The 17,622-nt window shown below is 49.8% G+C and overlaps 1 protein-coding gene across 1 annotated transcript; it reads right to left on the bottom strand.

The window, feature by feature from the left end:
• Nucleotides 1–934: 934 nt before the first annotated feature.
• On the bottom strand, nucleotides 935–14,501 carry LOC144166629 (uncharacterized). Its single transcript, XM_077696169.1, has 4 exons — nucleotides 14,166–14,501; nucleotides 13,077–13,375; nucleotides 4,290–4,380; nucleotides 935–2,914 (listed from the first exon to the last, which is right to left on the bottom strand). Exons 1-4 carry the CDS (start codon nucleotides 14,499–14,501, stop codon nucleotides 935–937), a joined length of 2,706 nt encoding a protein of 901 aa, XP_077552295.1.
• Between the last annotated feature and the right edge of the window lie 3,121 nt (nucleotides 14,502–17,622).

A 17,622-nucleotide genomic window follows, 5' to 3' on the forward strand; every position in this document is an offset into this window, starting at 1 on the left:
TTTCTTGTTCTGTTGTCAGCAAAAGAACAAAATGTAGAGCAGTACTGTGTACGCTACACTTCTATGCCACAAAAAATCACAACTACATTTTTCTCGTCACTGTTTATGTGTGATTTAAGTTTCGGCATTACTAAAAAAAATGTTAGCGCTATTCCTGCAGGGAGTGCATCGACTTGGTTTTTTCAAGGAGCATACTGAAAAGCAAATTCACGCAATCTTGAAGGAGCCCTGCCACCACATATATTAAAGTCAGAGCATTTCACAGTACGCATACGTCGAATGGTCAATATGCGTCCCCTGAAACGGAATATTTCGCGCAACAGAGCAAAGACCAATGTACGCGGATGCGCTTGCCCCCCGGGTCACCAAAACAACGATGGAGAACACTATTTCATCTCCCAGGACATTGAAAATGCGCTTTCTTAGTGTTCTAGCTGCTCTACGGAATCTATTAGCTTTCACATGCACCTCTTTCTTTTGTGCACGTTAGCAGGTAGAATATAAACCTAATCACAAGAAGTTCCGTCTCACAGTCTGTACTAGAAATGTGCCCCATTCGTCACATACGCGTACTCGTACATAACATAACACATGCGTATTTATATTTCACTCCTACAAATCTTGGGCGTGAAGCCTGTCGACGTTTCCTAGTAAGGTGTGGTGTTGAAAGCTGGCATTAAATATTTAATGTCATTGAATATTGTCGCCCTATCATCACGACAGATTCAGCTAAATCATGTTTCATTACCTCAGGTCGACATATCGAGACAGGTATCGTGGCATCGAAAGAGACACTTCACCGGATCAGTTTGCCCACACCTGGAGCATTTCGAATTATTCAGTACACGCCAAAAAGAAAGCGACGAGAGACGGCGCGGGGAGGGAGGGAGAAGAGGGGGTCATTATGCGTCTCGGCACTTACGCACAACGAGGCCTAGACCCTCATCGTACACTTGAACTTCGGGTTCATCTTCGAATTGGCGGAGCAGTTGAAAACGCGCGCGAACTGCGGGCTGTGCATGGCTGGCGTGTTGCACAGGAGGCGGGCCCGCTCAGCGCCCCCGCAGAGCAGCCAGCAGGGGAAGGCGAACACCAGGGCGTCCTCGCTGGGATACGGCGGGACGACCGGACGGGAGGAGCTCCTGGACTGCTCGTAGAGGCTCCACGCCACGCCCAGGGCCGCGGTGGCCAGCTGAACGTCGGTACCGAATTCCTCGTGGACGCCATATGGGTCGAGGCACTGCGCATTGTCGGCGTACGTGGCCGAGGAATTCGCGGAACGGTCCACGTAGTCCGCGAACAGCGCTCCGGCGAGCCTCACGCCAAGCCCGCCGATCAGCACTCCCGCTGGAGCACCGGGAAAGTACCAGGGAGCCGTCAGGTGCTGGGGATTCAGCCGGAAGCCATCGAAGGCGGTCGAGTCGTAAGCGCTGTACAGAATGTATTCGGGTCTGGCTGTGTTCATGGCGGTAACGTTGAACTGGCTCAAGTACGAGGTGAGTGTCATTTTGTTCGCCAGAGGTTCGTCGGTAATTATCGAAAAACCGCCGTGCAGGTCGCCGGGCTGCGGGTCCGATGATGATGCCTTGAGAATGTCGAATGTCCGGTTCAGCTTGACGCTAGCAGGCTCGGGCTTCGGGTTACCTCGAAGAATACTACCGCCTGCCAAGGCATCCTTGAAAGCCGTTCGAACTTTTTCAGCGAGCTCTTCTACGTACCGTTCCGCTGCTTGGGCATCGGCAAGGATGGCGCGGTCTACGACGTGTCCGTACGCCATATACGCCATCGTGAAACACAGCTTGCGTTGCTCCTTGCGTCCGGTGGAGGAGTCGAGGTGGTAACTATTGATCAACTTAATATTTGTATACTGTATGAGAACTTGAACGCTGAGCCACCCCACTAGGTCAAGCATTTTCTCTTCGCCGAAGTGCTCGTGAGCTTTGAACACGGACCCAAACTTGTTAGAGTTATCAATTAGTACGCCGTTGAGATGGCGTATTGTCGTGTTCAAATAGCGTTTTATCAGCGGCTCCCAGCGAGACATGGGTACCGATGGCGTGTATCGCAGGTAATAAGTCGGGTTGTTCGACTTCTCGCTCTTTGTGACCCATCCGGCATTACGGTCGAGGAAGCTCTTCATCCGGACGAAGTCTTCGAGAAGCTGCTCGCACCGGCTGGCGTTCGCCCCGTGGAATGCGAACGCCTGGCAACAAGCGCGGTAGTGTTCCTGGATGCGGCCCATTATCACGTGCGTGTTCAAATTGCTGTACGTCACCTCGTAAGCGTCGTCTTTCGCGAACAACAGTAAGCGCCGTACTGTGCCGACTGCCATGGTGCGAGTGTCGAAGAACACCGGCGCGTACACGATTCGGGACATATAGAAAACGGCCGCTAAGAAATCGGCTCGTCTTGGCTCGGCTTGCGACGGCCATGGCATCCTCCCAGCCTGCAACACTTGCTTCACCTCGTCCACGTTGTCTCTGGTGAGAGGAGCAAGGCACGCCTTTATGTAGCGGGCGACATCGTGGAGGCTTTTGTCAGCGTCAATCCCGGAATCGTATTTGACGAGGCTAGTCATGGAACGGTCCAGGAAATCCTCCCAGTTCTGTATGGCGACCTGCTGGCTCTCCGTTCGAAGCCAGCCTCCGCAGACAAACTGGTACAAGTCGTCGCACGGATTGGCCTCCACGTCGACTGCCTGGGCCAACAGGGAGGCGTAATAGCGGCACGCGTCCGTCTGGCACGACTCTAGTTCCACACGCTTTGGCCCTTTCCACTGCAGTGTCATCGCCAGCACCCACATAACGGCCATGGCGATAATGACCACACTGATGATGCATGCGAACACACAGCGGCGGACGGTCACCGACGGCTCTCGATCGCCCCCTTCATAGGACGTCTGGCCGGTTGGCTTCTGTAAGGAACACGGAGCAGCGGCGCTAATTAAAACTGAGCTGGAAGCGTCACACGTTATTAGAGCTCTCAATACGCTTTCTTTCAGGATTTGTTTGCTGTTACTAATAACGGAAGCAGAGGTGGGGGAGACCACAGGAGTACGGAATTCTGCGTGGGCGTCTACTCTTAGTTTGTACTGCGTGACTTCACTGAAACATTTGAAATCGCGGTTCCTTTCTTGGCGTATTTACGGTCTATGAAGCCTGGAAGAGAGGTTGATAAAATAACTAGACCCTTACAGTTAACCCATGAGAGTAATCGTCCTACGCGGCGTTAAATATAGCGGAAGCGGTGGTCGATAGGTGTCTTGCTAGTGGCATTTAAAAAAATTGGCTCCTATCCACGCTGTGAAGGTGGCTGGAAATCAAAGCTTTAAACGACACCCACAATAATTACCCATGCGACGTCACTTCAATTCACACACGTGGGTCTACAAACAGTGAAACCAGAGATTTTGCCAGCCGTTACCTGGAATTCGCGGGGGCGCCGTCTGGAATGCCGCAGCAGGGTCGGCCACGGCCGGGCTAGGGCGGCGGACGCCGCCGCTGTAGCCCGGCCGTGAGTCAGTAGAAAGAAAACGGAGAGGAGCGTCTTTCGAAGGGTTAGAAAGCGGAACCTAGCCATCCTGATGTGCTAGCTTGGGGCTATACCACCGCGCGACACAAGCGCAGACACCGAAACAATTCGGCTTGTGATGTTAGTGATTCCCATTTATACCGATTTCAACTAGTTAGTTTAGTAAGTTTGAGTACTGCGAGAAAGCTGAGGGAACTTTTATAATCGCTATTTATCAAAACCAGTTGCTAATTTCGCATTTTGTAACACCTTTTAAAACACACTAATTTAGAAAACGGAGACCCATTCGTGGCAAGCAGTGAGCAAAAGGTAGCGTTTCTATAGCGGCCAGATATCTGTATGTGGTTTGTGCACTTTGTTTTCTCGCCCTTCAAAGCAATCCTTAACGTATGTCTGCCGTACGATTAGTTAATTCCGTTGGGTGTGGGTTACCCTGGAGGTGCTGTCGAACAAGTTAATCAAGCCGTGCGAAGGAAGCGCGCAGTGGACGCGAAGCTGCACCAAAACAGGCCCAGAACAACGGTCGCAGACGACAAAGCCGTACCGCCGACGCCGACGCCGGCGAGCAGGCAGTTCCACGCGGGGAACGCTGCGTAAATTCGCCGCGCCATCTCTAGTGTGCTCCGCGAGTTAAACCCTCCGCCCCCCTCGCTCCCCCCGCCTCCGCCGCGTTGGGAGTTTGTTGTCCCGCACGCCACGAATGAGCCGTTGGCTGGTAGAGCTAGAAAGCTTTGCTTTACAAAGCGGAGCAGACGTACCGTGCTAAGCTTCGCTTCCGGCGGTGACGTGCTGGGCGAGTTGGCCCGCGAGACGCCGGAACTGCTGCCCAATGCAATCGCCAGAGATCCCCTGGGTGGAACGCGAAACGGAGATCAAAAACGTCGCCTCAGCTGGCGCATTGGGTACAGCTTGGATTTACGCTGCACCAAGTTTCCGATTCTCAGTAGGCGGCATACGAGAAACGAGGGCTCGTCATCAGCATCATCATCGTCGTCATCATCATCATCATAATCAGCCTCTCTAAGTTGCACTGCAGGATGAAGGCATCTGTCATTCCTTCCAACTCCCCCGTACCGCGGTGTCCCAATCCTTTCTGTCCCACCCCGATAGGCGACCGGTAAAAAGCGCAAAGGCTCATGGGTGCATTGTTTTCTCTCGCGGAGGGCCGCCACTTCCGGCTCGGGAGCTCTCCTGGCCTCCCGTATACGCCGTTGGCTTTCACGCGCGTATGTGCTTGTTGTTTATCTGTTTCCGCCTGGGGAAAAACGCATGCACCAGGATTTTTATAAGTAACAACGATTGACCCTGCTGGGCGTTTTCCGACAGGTAAGCACACTGTGAAAAATAAACACGCACACACGCGCCCGAAAGCCACCGGCGTACGGGAGGGCAGAAGAGATTTCACAACGGAAGTGGCGGGAGCCGACGACGTACCCGTGAGCCTCTGCGCTTGTTACCGGTCACTCTACGGAGTTACCGCTCTCCCCCTGCTCCTTTCCCCTGGTGGTGCCCGAGTTGTCAGTTTGCGACACCACATGTCAAGCCAAACTGCAATTCTTTCTCTTGATTTCTGCCGGGATATCGCCCACCCGAGTTTGCTTTATAATTTCAGACTCTCGCTTCTTATCTCCAAGCGTTACTCCTGCAATTCTTCCTACCGGGGCTCGTTGGGCCGATGAAAGTTTATCGTCTTCCACGTTTTTGAGGCGTAATTTAGACACACCGGGAGTGCGCATGGTTCGAATAGTTATGTTTTTACCAGATAAGTAGCCTACAGTTCGTTTTTTCAGGGTGTTTGCCGAATGCTCTCCAGCCCAGAGTAATTCTCCGCCTGATTTCCTTCTCATGGTTTGGATCGGCATTGACAAGTTATCCAAAACAATTACATCCATCCACCTCTTTTAGTAACCGATTGCTGCCTAGACTGCTCAGACGCTTCTGCACGTCAATTTAACATTAGGTTCATCTTAAACATCTTTATCTTTAACCATTTCGGCCCTGGTGGTGTAAATTGACGCCATCACATATAAGTTCATCTAGCGCATTGAGAGCGAAACCAAAATTGCTAATTTTGGGGGGAATTGTTCTTCATTGATGCTTATTGCGATAGATATAACTGTTGTTTTGTTTTACTGGAGCTACACGCTACAAAGAAGTTCCGGGGAAGACGGAGTTGTGGCATTGAAGCTGAAAACAATGGCGGTCCGAGTTTTATTCCCAAGCTTCTAAATCTTTAAATACCATAAATACGTGCATTACGAAGCTTATTTTTGTTTTTGTTTGTAGGTTCATGTAGTCCTAAAATTTATGAAAACATGCAATAGTCATGTCTCTGCTCGATATACAATTTTTAATTGTCAGATGTCCTAATTATTTGCCTCATTCATAAATATGTATTTACTTGCACGCCCAGCTCTATTTTTTGGTTGGGGCCTTATGGGACCCTAAAGTTTAAGAAAACACGCAGGAAATATTATTTTGCTTAAAATAAAAAAATCAGGGCTGAAGGGGTTAACCCTCGAGAAGGATTTCTGTGCACATCTCTGAAGCATAATTTGGACGTTATCTCCAGTACCATTGGACAAGACGACGTCATCCTTCAATCTCAACTGACTCAAACATCCTCCATGTCTCAGTAGAGCTTCCTGTACCCTTTCTACGCAAGCTGTAAATAATTTCGGTGAGATGGTGCCCTCTTGTATAGCGCCCTTCCTATAGAGGCTCTTTTCATTATTAACAGCGAAGCTTATTAGCCATTCGTTCATTCCGCCGTTTCACAAAATCCAGTATAACAGTCATTATCATCACCAGCCTATCTACGCCCACTGCAGGGCTAAGGCATTTCCCATGGATCTCCAGTTATCCTGGTCCGGTGCTAACTGCGACTAATTTATTCCCGCAAACTTCTTGAGCTCATCTGCCCACTTAACTTTCTGCCGCCCCCTGCAACGCTTGCCTTCTCTAGGGATCCGCTCTGTTACCCGTAATGACCAACGGTCATCTTGCCTTCGAATTACATGCCCTTCCCCCACCCATTTCTTCTTTTTAATTTCTACTAGTGTGTCCTCAACACGCGTTTGTTCCCTGACCCACACCGCTCTCACCGCTCTCTTCTTGTCCATTAATATTACACCTGTGACCTTCCGTTCCATTGCTCGCTGAGTTGAACCCTTTGAGTTGAACGCTTGAGTTGAACGGTTGAGTTGAACGCTCAGTTGAATCTAATTTGAACCCTCTTAGTGAGCCTCCAAGCTTCTGCCCCGTAGGTGAGTACCGGTAAGATGCAGCTGTCATACACTTTCTTCAGGGACAATGGTATGCTGCCATTCATTATCTGAGAATGCCTGCCGAAAGCACTCCGCCGCATTCTTATCCTTCCAATTATCTCTGTCTCGTGGTTGGGATCCGGTGTCACAACTTGGCCTAGGGAGATATATTCGCTTACCACTTCCAGACTGCCTCGCCACGTGTACCTCAAACCGCTGTGGTCTCCCGAGGTTATTAAGCATTGCTTTAGTTTTCTGCATGTAATTTTCAGGCCCACGATACTACTCTGCTTTTCCAGTGCGGGAATCATGCTTTGCAATTCGTCCTCTGAGTTCCTTAGCAAGGCAACGTCATCAGCAAATTTGAGGTTACTAAGGTATTCTCCCTTAACCCTTACGCCCAGGGTGTCGAACCGGAACCGGAACCGAACCGAAAACCGGAACCGAACCCGAATTTTTGCCCGGAACCGGAACTGAACCGGAACCGTATTTTTTCCGCCATTTTGGAACTGAACCCGAACCGGAACGAATTGAAGGAACCGTTCCGAACCGGTTCCGGGGCCTCAAAACTGTGATTTCTAGTTTTCCATCCCGGTACCCTACCTTGCATCCGAAGATATTTTTACCATTCGCCAGACGCCACCACGCAATATTTTGCATAGTCTGCAGTTCCCAAGGCACATAAGGTTCTCATCTTATTATTACCCTAAATTTAATGTAAAGTCCGTATACACTACTAGTTTGTTTTAGGTATTGCTCATCTCCCCAAATTATAATTTTGCATTCACAATAACATAAGTTAGAACGCATATTCCGTGGCAACATATCATGGGGTATTCTTTATGGTTTCTATCTGCAGTGTGTTTAAAATCGTGTGAAGTTTTCATGTTGTTAATTCGAATGCATCCGTGTCCGCTTGCAAAGGCCTTCAGAGACACCATGAACAATAAATCCGTATCTTCCACTTATTTTAGTTTGAGTGGGCACTTATATAAAAACAGCACTCACAGTTCTCTACGTCACCATCACTTTTTCTTGTACAGTGCCGTTGTGTCCTTTGGTTACTGCCCTAGGAGAACATGAGAATTGAAAAAAAAAATTGGGGCCTTCTAAATTTCACTTTTAAAGTAAATGCGATAGCATTTCGATGCATGGATTTAAGTCGATTAATACGGATTAGCGGGTAGACTGGGGTGGTATAGTGAGATGAGTGAATGAGCTAATGTGAATCAGTGGGACTGCGGTGTTGATTAATATGGATTAGAGGAATTAGCGGGTCATTAAGGCGGATTGGAGGGTTGGACCAAACATGATAGATTTGGGGTCCTTGGCATTTGTAAATTTTGCAGCGTTCTCTTTCTTGACCAATCAGGAAATTTAGTTACGCACAAAATAGCCGGAAAGTTATGTGTCGACCACCTGAACGCTATAAAAGGCCTTTTTTATGCACGTATTACGCTCTTATGTTATTTCTCGCATAAGATTTACATCTCGCACTGAAGTTAAAAACTAATTACCTAATGCATGTCTTATATTCACCAAAAGGTTCTCAAAATGTGTATATATATGAGGTAAGACTAGGAAGCAACTAAACTGAAAGAAAAAAAAAGGAACGATCAACTGGTTTGATGCGAAAGACACCCCATAGCATTCTCCGATACCTTCTCTTTCTTCGTGCTACCGTTCTGCAGCCTTCCACAGGTGTAGCATCTCAACCCCCGAACACAGCCCCTTCCAAGCTGAGGAAGAGGCGATAGCACGTGCGCTTAGCCAAAGGGCCGCCAAAAGTCTCATAACAGACTCTTATCAGGCGTGGCGCAACTTTGCCAACAGTCTATTGCATGTTACAACACTTCGAATGAACAAGCAGAGACCACCAACGAGACCAGCCAGGATTGTATGGGCACCAGCTCATACTCGCATCGCCGGCAGACAAGATCACCAACCTCGTGGCTGGACATTTGACCCGCTTAGCCAGCGCTGATGAAGCCGAGCCCGAGCGCATGCATCCTGTATACATACCAGGAAATTAATTAGCACTATAGGCTCTCCCGTAGAACGTATTCCTTCCCGCACAAATCACTAAAAGATTATTCCGTGCACTGCGGATTAACACCTTCCCACCCATCACCAGTCTTCACCTCTTTGACGGGACACAATTCCCTCCATTTCGTCGCTTCTGTGGGGAGCCTGGGAACCTCATACACACCGTAGGCGGCTCGCCCTCTACTAAGTCCACCCTCGATCCACCCAACCTACACGTTTCCATAGAGATTTGGGAGAAAGCCTTGGCCATCTCCGGCCTGGAAAATCAGTTTCTCTTGATGTAAACGACTGTCGACTCTACCCCTTGAATGAGGACGCCTCTCTGAAACTTTTCCTCGATTTATTTAAAGTTCATTTTCCCTCTCTCTACGAGGGATAATTACTGCTGCTTGTGACTTCACTCAGCTATTATCTTTCGTAGAGCCCAACCGCTCTCACCTGTCGCTGAAGTGCCATTTAGCAAGTTCCTATCTCCGGTGGTTCCCTATCCAATGCCGTCCGGTACACGGCGTCCAATGAGTAATTAAAGCCGTTCTTTCTTTCTAACTGGTACGTTAGCATATGAAAGATGAGCAGAAGGAAATCGCTTTAAACGCCACCAGCCAAGCTTGACAGTCGGAGGTTGACGCCGACGCGAGACTGTTTTCGACTTCTAGCAGTGCTAATGATTTCGTGTAAAAGCTAAAGCGCCGTTGAAACAAGGGTACATGAAAAGCGTAGCAGACCAATCAATTTATTTAAATGCAAAATTATTTGCCTCATTGTGCGAAAACAGGGGTGCATGCGCGCGTGCGTGCCTAGACATTTGGTGGAACCAAAAAAGATGTTGGGCGCTCAGGCTCTCCTGCCCGCCAAAAAGACCGCCCGCTTGCCAGTAAACTACCTGCCTGCCTGGCTGCCTGCCAGGCAGGCGATTCCTGTGAGGATGCGTGATTTCGGGACGAGGGGCGGCCCGCCACGAGACGCCCGGGCGGAGGGGGGAGGCGGCGGAGACGCAAAATGCTGTCCATGGTGACACTCCAGGATACTAAAAAAATTCTGCAGAAATTCAAACAATTATTTACTAATGCGTAGCATTCCTATGCCGCTTGTCCTCAGTGTGAGTTTCTACAGCCAATTTTTTTGGTTTTTATAAATCCTGTCAGTCCAATTATCTCAATTGACGCTGCTATAATTACAAATGGAATATTCGCGAGATCTCCATTATTGTGGAAATGCAGGCAGTTATACGGTTTCCCATCTTCCTTAATTGCTTAATATTTTTCTTATTTTATAGTTTTTCAAAATTTCGTTCGACCAATTATTTTCATTTGCGCTATTATAACGATTACATTTGTAACTCGCGAAATCTGCCTTATTGTGGAAATGCCGGGTGTTACACCGTTCGCCAGTTTCCGCAATTATTTGACATTTTTTTTATTTTTTACATTTATAAATTTTGTTCGACTAATTATATCCATTTACCCTACATAACTATTACAGGTAGAAATTTCCCGAAATCCTCATTATTGTGGAAATGCAGGGGCCACACGGTTTGCCAGTTTCGGTGATTACTTTTTTTATTTTTTAGTTTTTCAGAAATTGTGTGCGACCAGTTATCTCCATTTACGCTATTATAGCGATTGCAGGTGGAACTCCCCCGAGATCGGTATTTTTGGGGAAATGAAGGTGGTTGCACGGTCCTTGCTGTGGGCAAAGAATGGTACGCATTAAAACGATTGTGGGCGGACGGGTCGTCTGCTTAGTAGGACGGGGCAATAGGCAGTCTGTTGGGAGGTTGCCCATTACCAGAAGATTCTGGCGAAGATGCACCGAGGGGGAGGCGTCGGAGGCACCCGTGTGCTGCCCACTGGTCAGGAGGCTACCTGTTTTCCTTTCAGAAGACTGTGGCGAGAACGCATTATTTGGAGACGATGTGCGGCCCGTCACTTGTCGGCGAAGGGAGTGGATCACATGGCTGCACAGCGGCTACGTAGAGCCATGCGTTAGAACGCAGACCTACCCGCTCCTGTGGTTTCGCGTAGTCCCTCAGCGTTGGACTCGTTGTAACCGAGTGAACGAAGACGCCACCGAAGATAGAGCTATACTCGGTTACAACTCAAGAACGGCACCACCTCATGTAGTGTATCACTCCGCCAAAGCGCCGGACCCGTGACGTCAGTGCGCGCGCGTTTTGAAAGGGGTTTGCTATGAATGCATGATATCGTCTGCCTTGTATCACGCAGTTTGTTTGTCGTCACTGGAGTCGTTTATAAGCATATTAAGTCCAAAAAATCACGGGAATGGCTCACGCCGTGTTCAAAATATTTCCAGTAACGCCCTACTTGCGCCGCACGGAGAAACATCCGGCTACGGTGATAAGGCACAGCGGCAACTTCCGGTGCCGTTCTTAAGTTGTCACGGAGTATAGCAGGAAAACGGAGGTTGCAAGTATGGCGAAAGTGTGAGGGGGAGGGCTTAATTCCGTGACCGTGCGAGACGTGCTTCACAGTGGCAACCCCTTACGAGATAACGACAGAGTATGCCGCGCGCCGTCGTGCATTAACTGATGACGCGATCACTTCCTGAGGCACAGCATCTATGCGCCGTCGCCGAGAAGACTACAGTTCGCGCTGCACTCAAATTTCGCATTAGCGAGTGTCGTAATCGTCCGTCATTTTCTTCCTCAAGAAAACAACTGCGGGGTATAAAACTGCAGTGTTATGATCCAAGAATAAATTAAATTAAATTATAAAAATGAAAGAAACTAAATCAATAAAAATAAACTTGCGGCCATAAAAAGCAGGGCTTTCAAATTCATACAAATACGGAGTCTTATGTGTCCGAGCGAATTTTTCATTTCGCTTCAGTTAATGTTGTAATCGTGGACCTACTATAGAAAACATTTTGCAGTACATTTTACAGTTAGAAGAACTCTTCAACACTTTAGATCAACGCTCTCACTCTTATCTTCGCATCTGGAAGCACTGCAAAAATTATAGCTATTGCCAGCACAGAGGATCAGTGCGGGATTTGCTCATCCCAGCAGATACGCCTTCCGTTTCTGCTTCGCTTTTGTGGTTTCATTTTAATGTCGCAACTTCAGGAAAGCCGGAAAATAGCCGCTACATCGCTGTAATGACGTCATTCCAACGGTAGAAAAACGCTAAGACTGGGGAAGATAGAAAAATATTTCAAGCAAGTTTGTAAGTTATCTGATGGGGACAGAGCAGTACTTTTTGTCTGAGGGACTTTCCGACTCCCTGATCTAAGTACTGGATGTATTGGTTGACTACTTTTTGCAAGCATTCAAGATTTCGAACAAAGTTGAAAAGTTGAAAAACAAAACATTTGCACAAAAAAAAACTACATTATGGCTTCGTTTTTGACCAAGAAACCTGATAAGGAAACGAAAACCGAACACAAAAAAATTAACAGAAAAAAACACGCCTGCCTTTTTTTCGCCGAACCCGTTCGAACCCGTTTGAACCGGTTCGAACCGGCTCGAACCGGAACGGAATGGTGCGCCGGAACTGAACCCGAACCGAACCCGAAAGCCTTGAACCCGAACCCGAACCGAACCCAAAAAAATTTCGGTTCGACACCCTGCTTACGCCCACCTGTTTCCAATACAATGTTCAGAATACCTCTTGTAAACAAGCTGTGAATAACACTGGAGAGATTGCGTCTCCTTGTCTGACGCCCTTCTCTACAGGTATTCTACCGCTCTCCTTATGAAGGACGATGGCAGCTGTGGACCCATTGTAGACATTTGCTATTCTTACGTTCTTCCCGTCTGCACCCTGATTCCGCAATGCCTGAATGACTGCTGAGGTTTCGATAGAGTCAAATGTTGATGTTTCGACAGAGATAGACTATAACAGTCAGTTTGAGAAAGGAAAGCACCGGCACCGGTAGTATTCGAGCCTGTGTCTGGTAGACCAATGGAGTTAGAGCCATTCATCCTACCCACTCGACTACGAGCGCCTGTCAGTACTTGATAATGAAACATCTAATTCACCCAGATGTGAGTTTGGGGAGAGGAATTACGCCACCTTCTTGACACAGAACACGTGATAGGGTGCACGTTGTACTTGCGGGCGCCTAATTTAAGTGTGCGCGTTCCGTTCCTTCGTTCTGCTTCTTCGAAAGTCGTTGTGGCATTACTTCCTACTCATTTCTTGAGTTTCATACCCTCTTCCCTTCAACGCAGCCCGCGTGACATTTTGAGACATGCACGAGTCTAGGGCATACCTCCGCGGAGCAGCCATTACACTTCCACAGTCCGGCAGACCGTCGGGAGGCGAAGTCTTCGCTGGCGCTTTCGCCTGGCCTTTGTGATGATGCCAGGGCCGAATGGTTCTGGCGCCCTTCCGCAGAAGACTGGGTGGAATCCAGGTCTTCGCTTGACGCACTGAGTCGAGGTCGAGGTTGCCACCTGATCCTCTGGTGGAGACAGAGCCCCTGGCAGAGCCCTGCTCCTTGGACAGGTGGGAGCGATCAAGTGACTGTGGTGGCGACACCTGGGTGAATCCCGATGGCAGTGCTTCGGCCTCCCCGGGAACAGGTTCGGGAGAAGGTCCGCTGGGAGACCAGGCGGCTTGCGTAGTGTCCGGGCTTGGCGACTTATCCGTTGAGGGTACGCGGCGAAGTCGAATGATTCGAGGAGCGCGGACCACGCGATTCGGTTCACCCGTCGCAGAAGACGAGCTTTTGGTCGTGGCGGTTGCCTTGGAACGTGACGGCGGGTCGCCCGGGGCGGCTTTGACGGGGGACGGCCCTGCAGTTAAACGTTTGATTTTGCCGGCTGGATCTTTTGGCGTCTGCGGATCGTTGGTGTTTCTGCGGCCACCTGGAAAAGGCGGACCATCCGGGTCACGATAGCTCGTTGCTTGAAGGGTTGGAACTTGGGCGGAAGGAGAGCCTTCTGGGAGCGCAGACCTCGCAATGGAAGAAATCCTGTCACTGTGCAAGCGGCTGTGCGCCTGGGTGGAGTCACTGGTAGGGATGCTCCTCACCGAGGACCTCAACTTACGCGTTTTCAGGGTACCTTCGGTGGCGGGACCTGAAAGCAACGGCCGTGCCGAAGAACCCCCTCGCGTTCCATTTTCATCTGGTTTTTTGGAGCGAAGGCCGCTCGAAAAAGAAGGCAAGGGCCGGACGGTCGTGCTTTTGGGATCGTTCGGGTGCGGCAAACGTCTCGCTGAAGGTCGGTTGGTCGAAAAGTCCACTCGTGAAGCCAGTGCCGGTCCCTTTGGGTTTTTTGGGCAACCCTGGAGAGAATCCTGCACTAAGCCTTCTAAACTGAGAGCACCGGCGTGCCTGGAGTCATTTCGCAAGGACTGTCCGAGTGAGGGATGGCCTCTGGCAGATGTGGCACTCCCAGAGGACGGATGAGATCCGGATCTTTTCTTTGAGAGCCCAGGATCCGTCTGAGGCATGGAGCTGCGCTTCGTCGGAATGGCACTGCTGCATTCCTCCGAGCTCTTTCTCGACTCCGAGGCCATTGTCTGGGAGTTTCAGAGAACGGAACGTTTCCGAGCGGCAGCTGCTGCTGTGGTTGGGGCTTGGCAGACGCTGTCGGCACTGCGGTGGGCACTGGGCGTTCGGAATCCTCGTGCAGGTGTACTCGAGCTCTTCGTTGTTGTTGTTGTTCTTGTTCGTCCTCTGGTGGCTCATACCCACGTGGAGGATTGGCCAAGAAACGGGGTGGCTTTTTGGGGCTAAAACGCCCACCTCATAGCCCTATACAATCAGCCTGTAGGAATTGGGAAAACGGTTACCCAATTATATAATAGATCTAGAGAAGAATCAGTGATTGATGCCATTTTCGTCCCGCGATCTCGCGCAGAGGCAGCTAGAGATGGCTGCTAATCATCATCACGAGACACGCGTAAACTGCTCCACAGGGAAACGACACGTCTTTTTGCTGATTATATCTGTCATAAAAGGGGGTAATCTTGATTCCCCGATTACTCGTATTTTTTTACCGCTCACGAGCATAGTCGCCCGTAAGTGCGCGTAACTACCACCATTGCCTATGCGATGACACGCGTATTCGCGGGTAATTGGGCAATGTTTCCTTTCGGACAAAAATCTATGCGCGTCTGTATAGATCTACAATATATAGATCTGCATATAGATCTACAAAACTGTGGTTGATTCGTCTGTCATAGGAATCGGTAAAACACGAAAGTAAAATGTGCAGCGAAATCTGCAGCTGAGCATGATTTGCGGGTCGGCGGCTTTCTTGTGGGTGTGCTTGGCGAGCGGCGTCCTGCTGGCGGGTCGCTTCGGGAAAGGTGTACTGCCGTCATTTCCGTGACGGATATGACGTGAGTTAAATCTTGGTGTATCCCGTCATAAAACACTTTCGTGTTAAAATATAAAACACTAAAAGGAACAACCCTAAGTATAACGTACTTTTAAGTACTAAAGCTTGCTTCCCCGCAAAAAGACCCTGTATGAAGGATGCACCCTTTACAGGCCGCTTGCTTCGTTGTACTGGCGTCACTTACGTGCGGATATGAGGTCGGCGAAATCTTTGTGTATCCGGGAATAAAACACTTTCGTGTTAAAAATACACACACACACACGCACGCACGCATGCACACACACACACACACACGCACATTAATTGCTGCTCACGTATACGCCCTAGCCTCCCGCTGTGACACACGGATCGCCACCGTCGTGGAGGCGTGGATGCGCGTCCATCTACGCTGGAGCGGGCCACAGTGGCCGCTGCGCTGTCTCGCTTCCCTTTTGACGTACAAAGGCGTGCCAGCATACTGCACAGTCTCGGCACTAGAGGCCTTAGAATCCATCTGCAATGGCTACCTGCTCACGTAGGCATCAAGGGAAATGAGGAGGCTGATCGCCTGGCAAAAGAAGCGCATCATCCATCCACTTCGATGAGTGAGGCAATCAGGTCCCTGGACGTCGCGCGGTACCTTATCCGAAGGGCCCTCCAAGCCATGCATCCCGACTCCCGAGTTGCCTCCGGCAAGCCACCGCACGCTCTTCTTTCGAGGGGACTGACCCGAGCTGACCGTGCTCTCCTTCTTCGTCTGCGAATCGGCTGTCATTCCTGCGCGGAAAGAAGTCACAGGCTTGGCATCGCCAGTTCACCGCCTGCCCACACTGTCCTGCAATAGAGACACTCGCGCATGCACTGTGCGAGTGTCCAAATCATTCGCAGGCTTGATCAGCGCTGAGAGCGTCGTATGCGAAATTGGGACTGCCTCCATGCACCTCATCAAACCTGTTGTTCCCGGATTGTCACAAATCAAATCGCGAAAAAGCGTTCCGAGCCCTGCTGTTCTTTTTAAAGGACACGGGACTCTCGGACCGGCTGTGATGCCGCCAGTATTGTCCATGCTGCGCGGCTTGTAAACCGTGGTCTTATTCTCCCTTTCTGTCTTTTTTTATGTCCACCCTCTTTCCTGTCTATCCCCCTCCTAGACTCAGTCTTGATTGAGGTGCCCTCAACCCCAGAGGCAGTTATCGGCTGAGTCGACTTTCGTTTCTCTACTAATAAAGCAATTCTCTCTCTCTCTCTCTCTCTCTCTCTCTCTCTCTCTCTCTCTCTCTCTCTCTCTCTCTCTCTCTCTCTCTCTAACAGAAGCTAAGCAAAGCGAGAGCGCAGCGGCAGTAGTATACTCGGTGACAACTTAAGAACGGCACCGGAAGTTGCCGCTGTGCCTTATCACCGTAGCCGGATGTTTCTCCGCGCGGCGCAAGTCGTTACTTGGAATATTTTGAACATGGCGCGAGCCGTTCCCGTGATGTTTTGGACTTAATATGCTTATAAACGACTCCAATGGCGACAAACAAACTGCGTCAGACAAGGCAGACGATATCATGCATTCATATCAATCCCCTTTCGAAACGCGCGCGCACTGACGTCACGGGTCCTGCGCTTTGGCGAAGTGATACACTACATGAGGTGGTGCCGTTCTTGAGTTGTAACTGAGTATAGTAGTAGTATGAAATTTTAATGAGCCTTATAAAGTAGGAGTGGTTCCCTAGTCCGGGAATCCAAGTGATGACCGGGCGACCGACGCCCTAGATGCCAGTAGTTACTGGAAGTCCAGGTGGTCGCTGGTGATCAGGTTCTCCCACAGCTCATGGAGGGGGAGGGGGGAAGGAGCGGCAACTGCGACGGGTACACCGTTTACATGGAAAGCCTCCAAAACACAATTTCACAGCCGCTCATCTCGAATCAAGCCAACACGGCGTAAAATCCTTTAAGGCGTCTTCGCCCCAAAACATGTATTCGCCCTTGTAGGGGCCGTTGGCCACTTTGACGTGACCGCGCGGCGTGGATCGCGGGCTCCGGGGCCTGCTGGAATAAAGGTAGCTCCATTCCTGCCGCTGGACGAGTCGGTCGTCTCGCTCGTGGGCTTCGAACATGGTGACACATGGTGACAGACAGAGGAGACACTGGTTATTACATGGGCTAAAACGCTTTTCGACCAGTAACTGTGTGGTCTCTTCTTCACGGTGGAATTTGACCATCAACGATTTTTAGCTCTCCTCTGACATAAAGACCTCGATCAGCTACCACCATGAATTCGGCGCATGCGCATAAAGTTGATGCGTTACCAATTCGAAGTAAAGTATGTGCCGGGGAAATTGCTGGCAATGGCAGACGCACTGTCCAGAGCACCCTTGGATACCGCTCCTCCGAAATTGGTCGGTGCTGTTGAACTCTTCATTGGGAATGTCTACAAAGGCGTCTTAGCCCCAGTAACAAGCCACATTGAAGAGATTCAAACCCATCTCCACGGGAGAGAGA

The sequence above is a fragment of the Haemaphysalis longicornis genome, unplaced genomic scaffold (genome assembly GCF_048455015.1).
Source record: "Haemaphysalis longicornis isolate Haplotype H1 unplaced genomic scaffold, Haemaphysalis longicornis Haplotype H1 scaffold_18, whole genome shotgun sequence".
NCBI lineage: Eukaryota > Metazoa > Arthropoda > Arachnida > Ixodida > Ixodidae > Haemaphysalis > Haemaphysalis longicornis.

Excerpts from the sequence above, each read along its gene's own strand:
- LOC144166629 (XM_077696169.1), bottom strand. The coding sequence starts at position 14,501 with ATGAGCCACCAGAGGACGAACAAGAACAACAACAACAACGAAGAGCTC. Across the intron at positions 13,376-14,165 it reads GGCCATCCCTCACTCGGACA|GCCGAAGCACTGCCATCGGG; the intron begins GTCCTTGCGAAA and ends GTTCCCGGGGAG. Across the intron at positions 4,381-13,076 it reads GTAATGGCTGCTCCGCGGAG|GGGATCTCTGGCGATTGCAT; the intron begins GTATGCCCTAGA and ends CGTTCCACCCAG.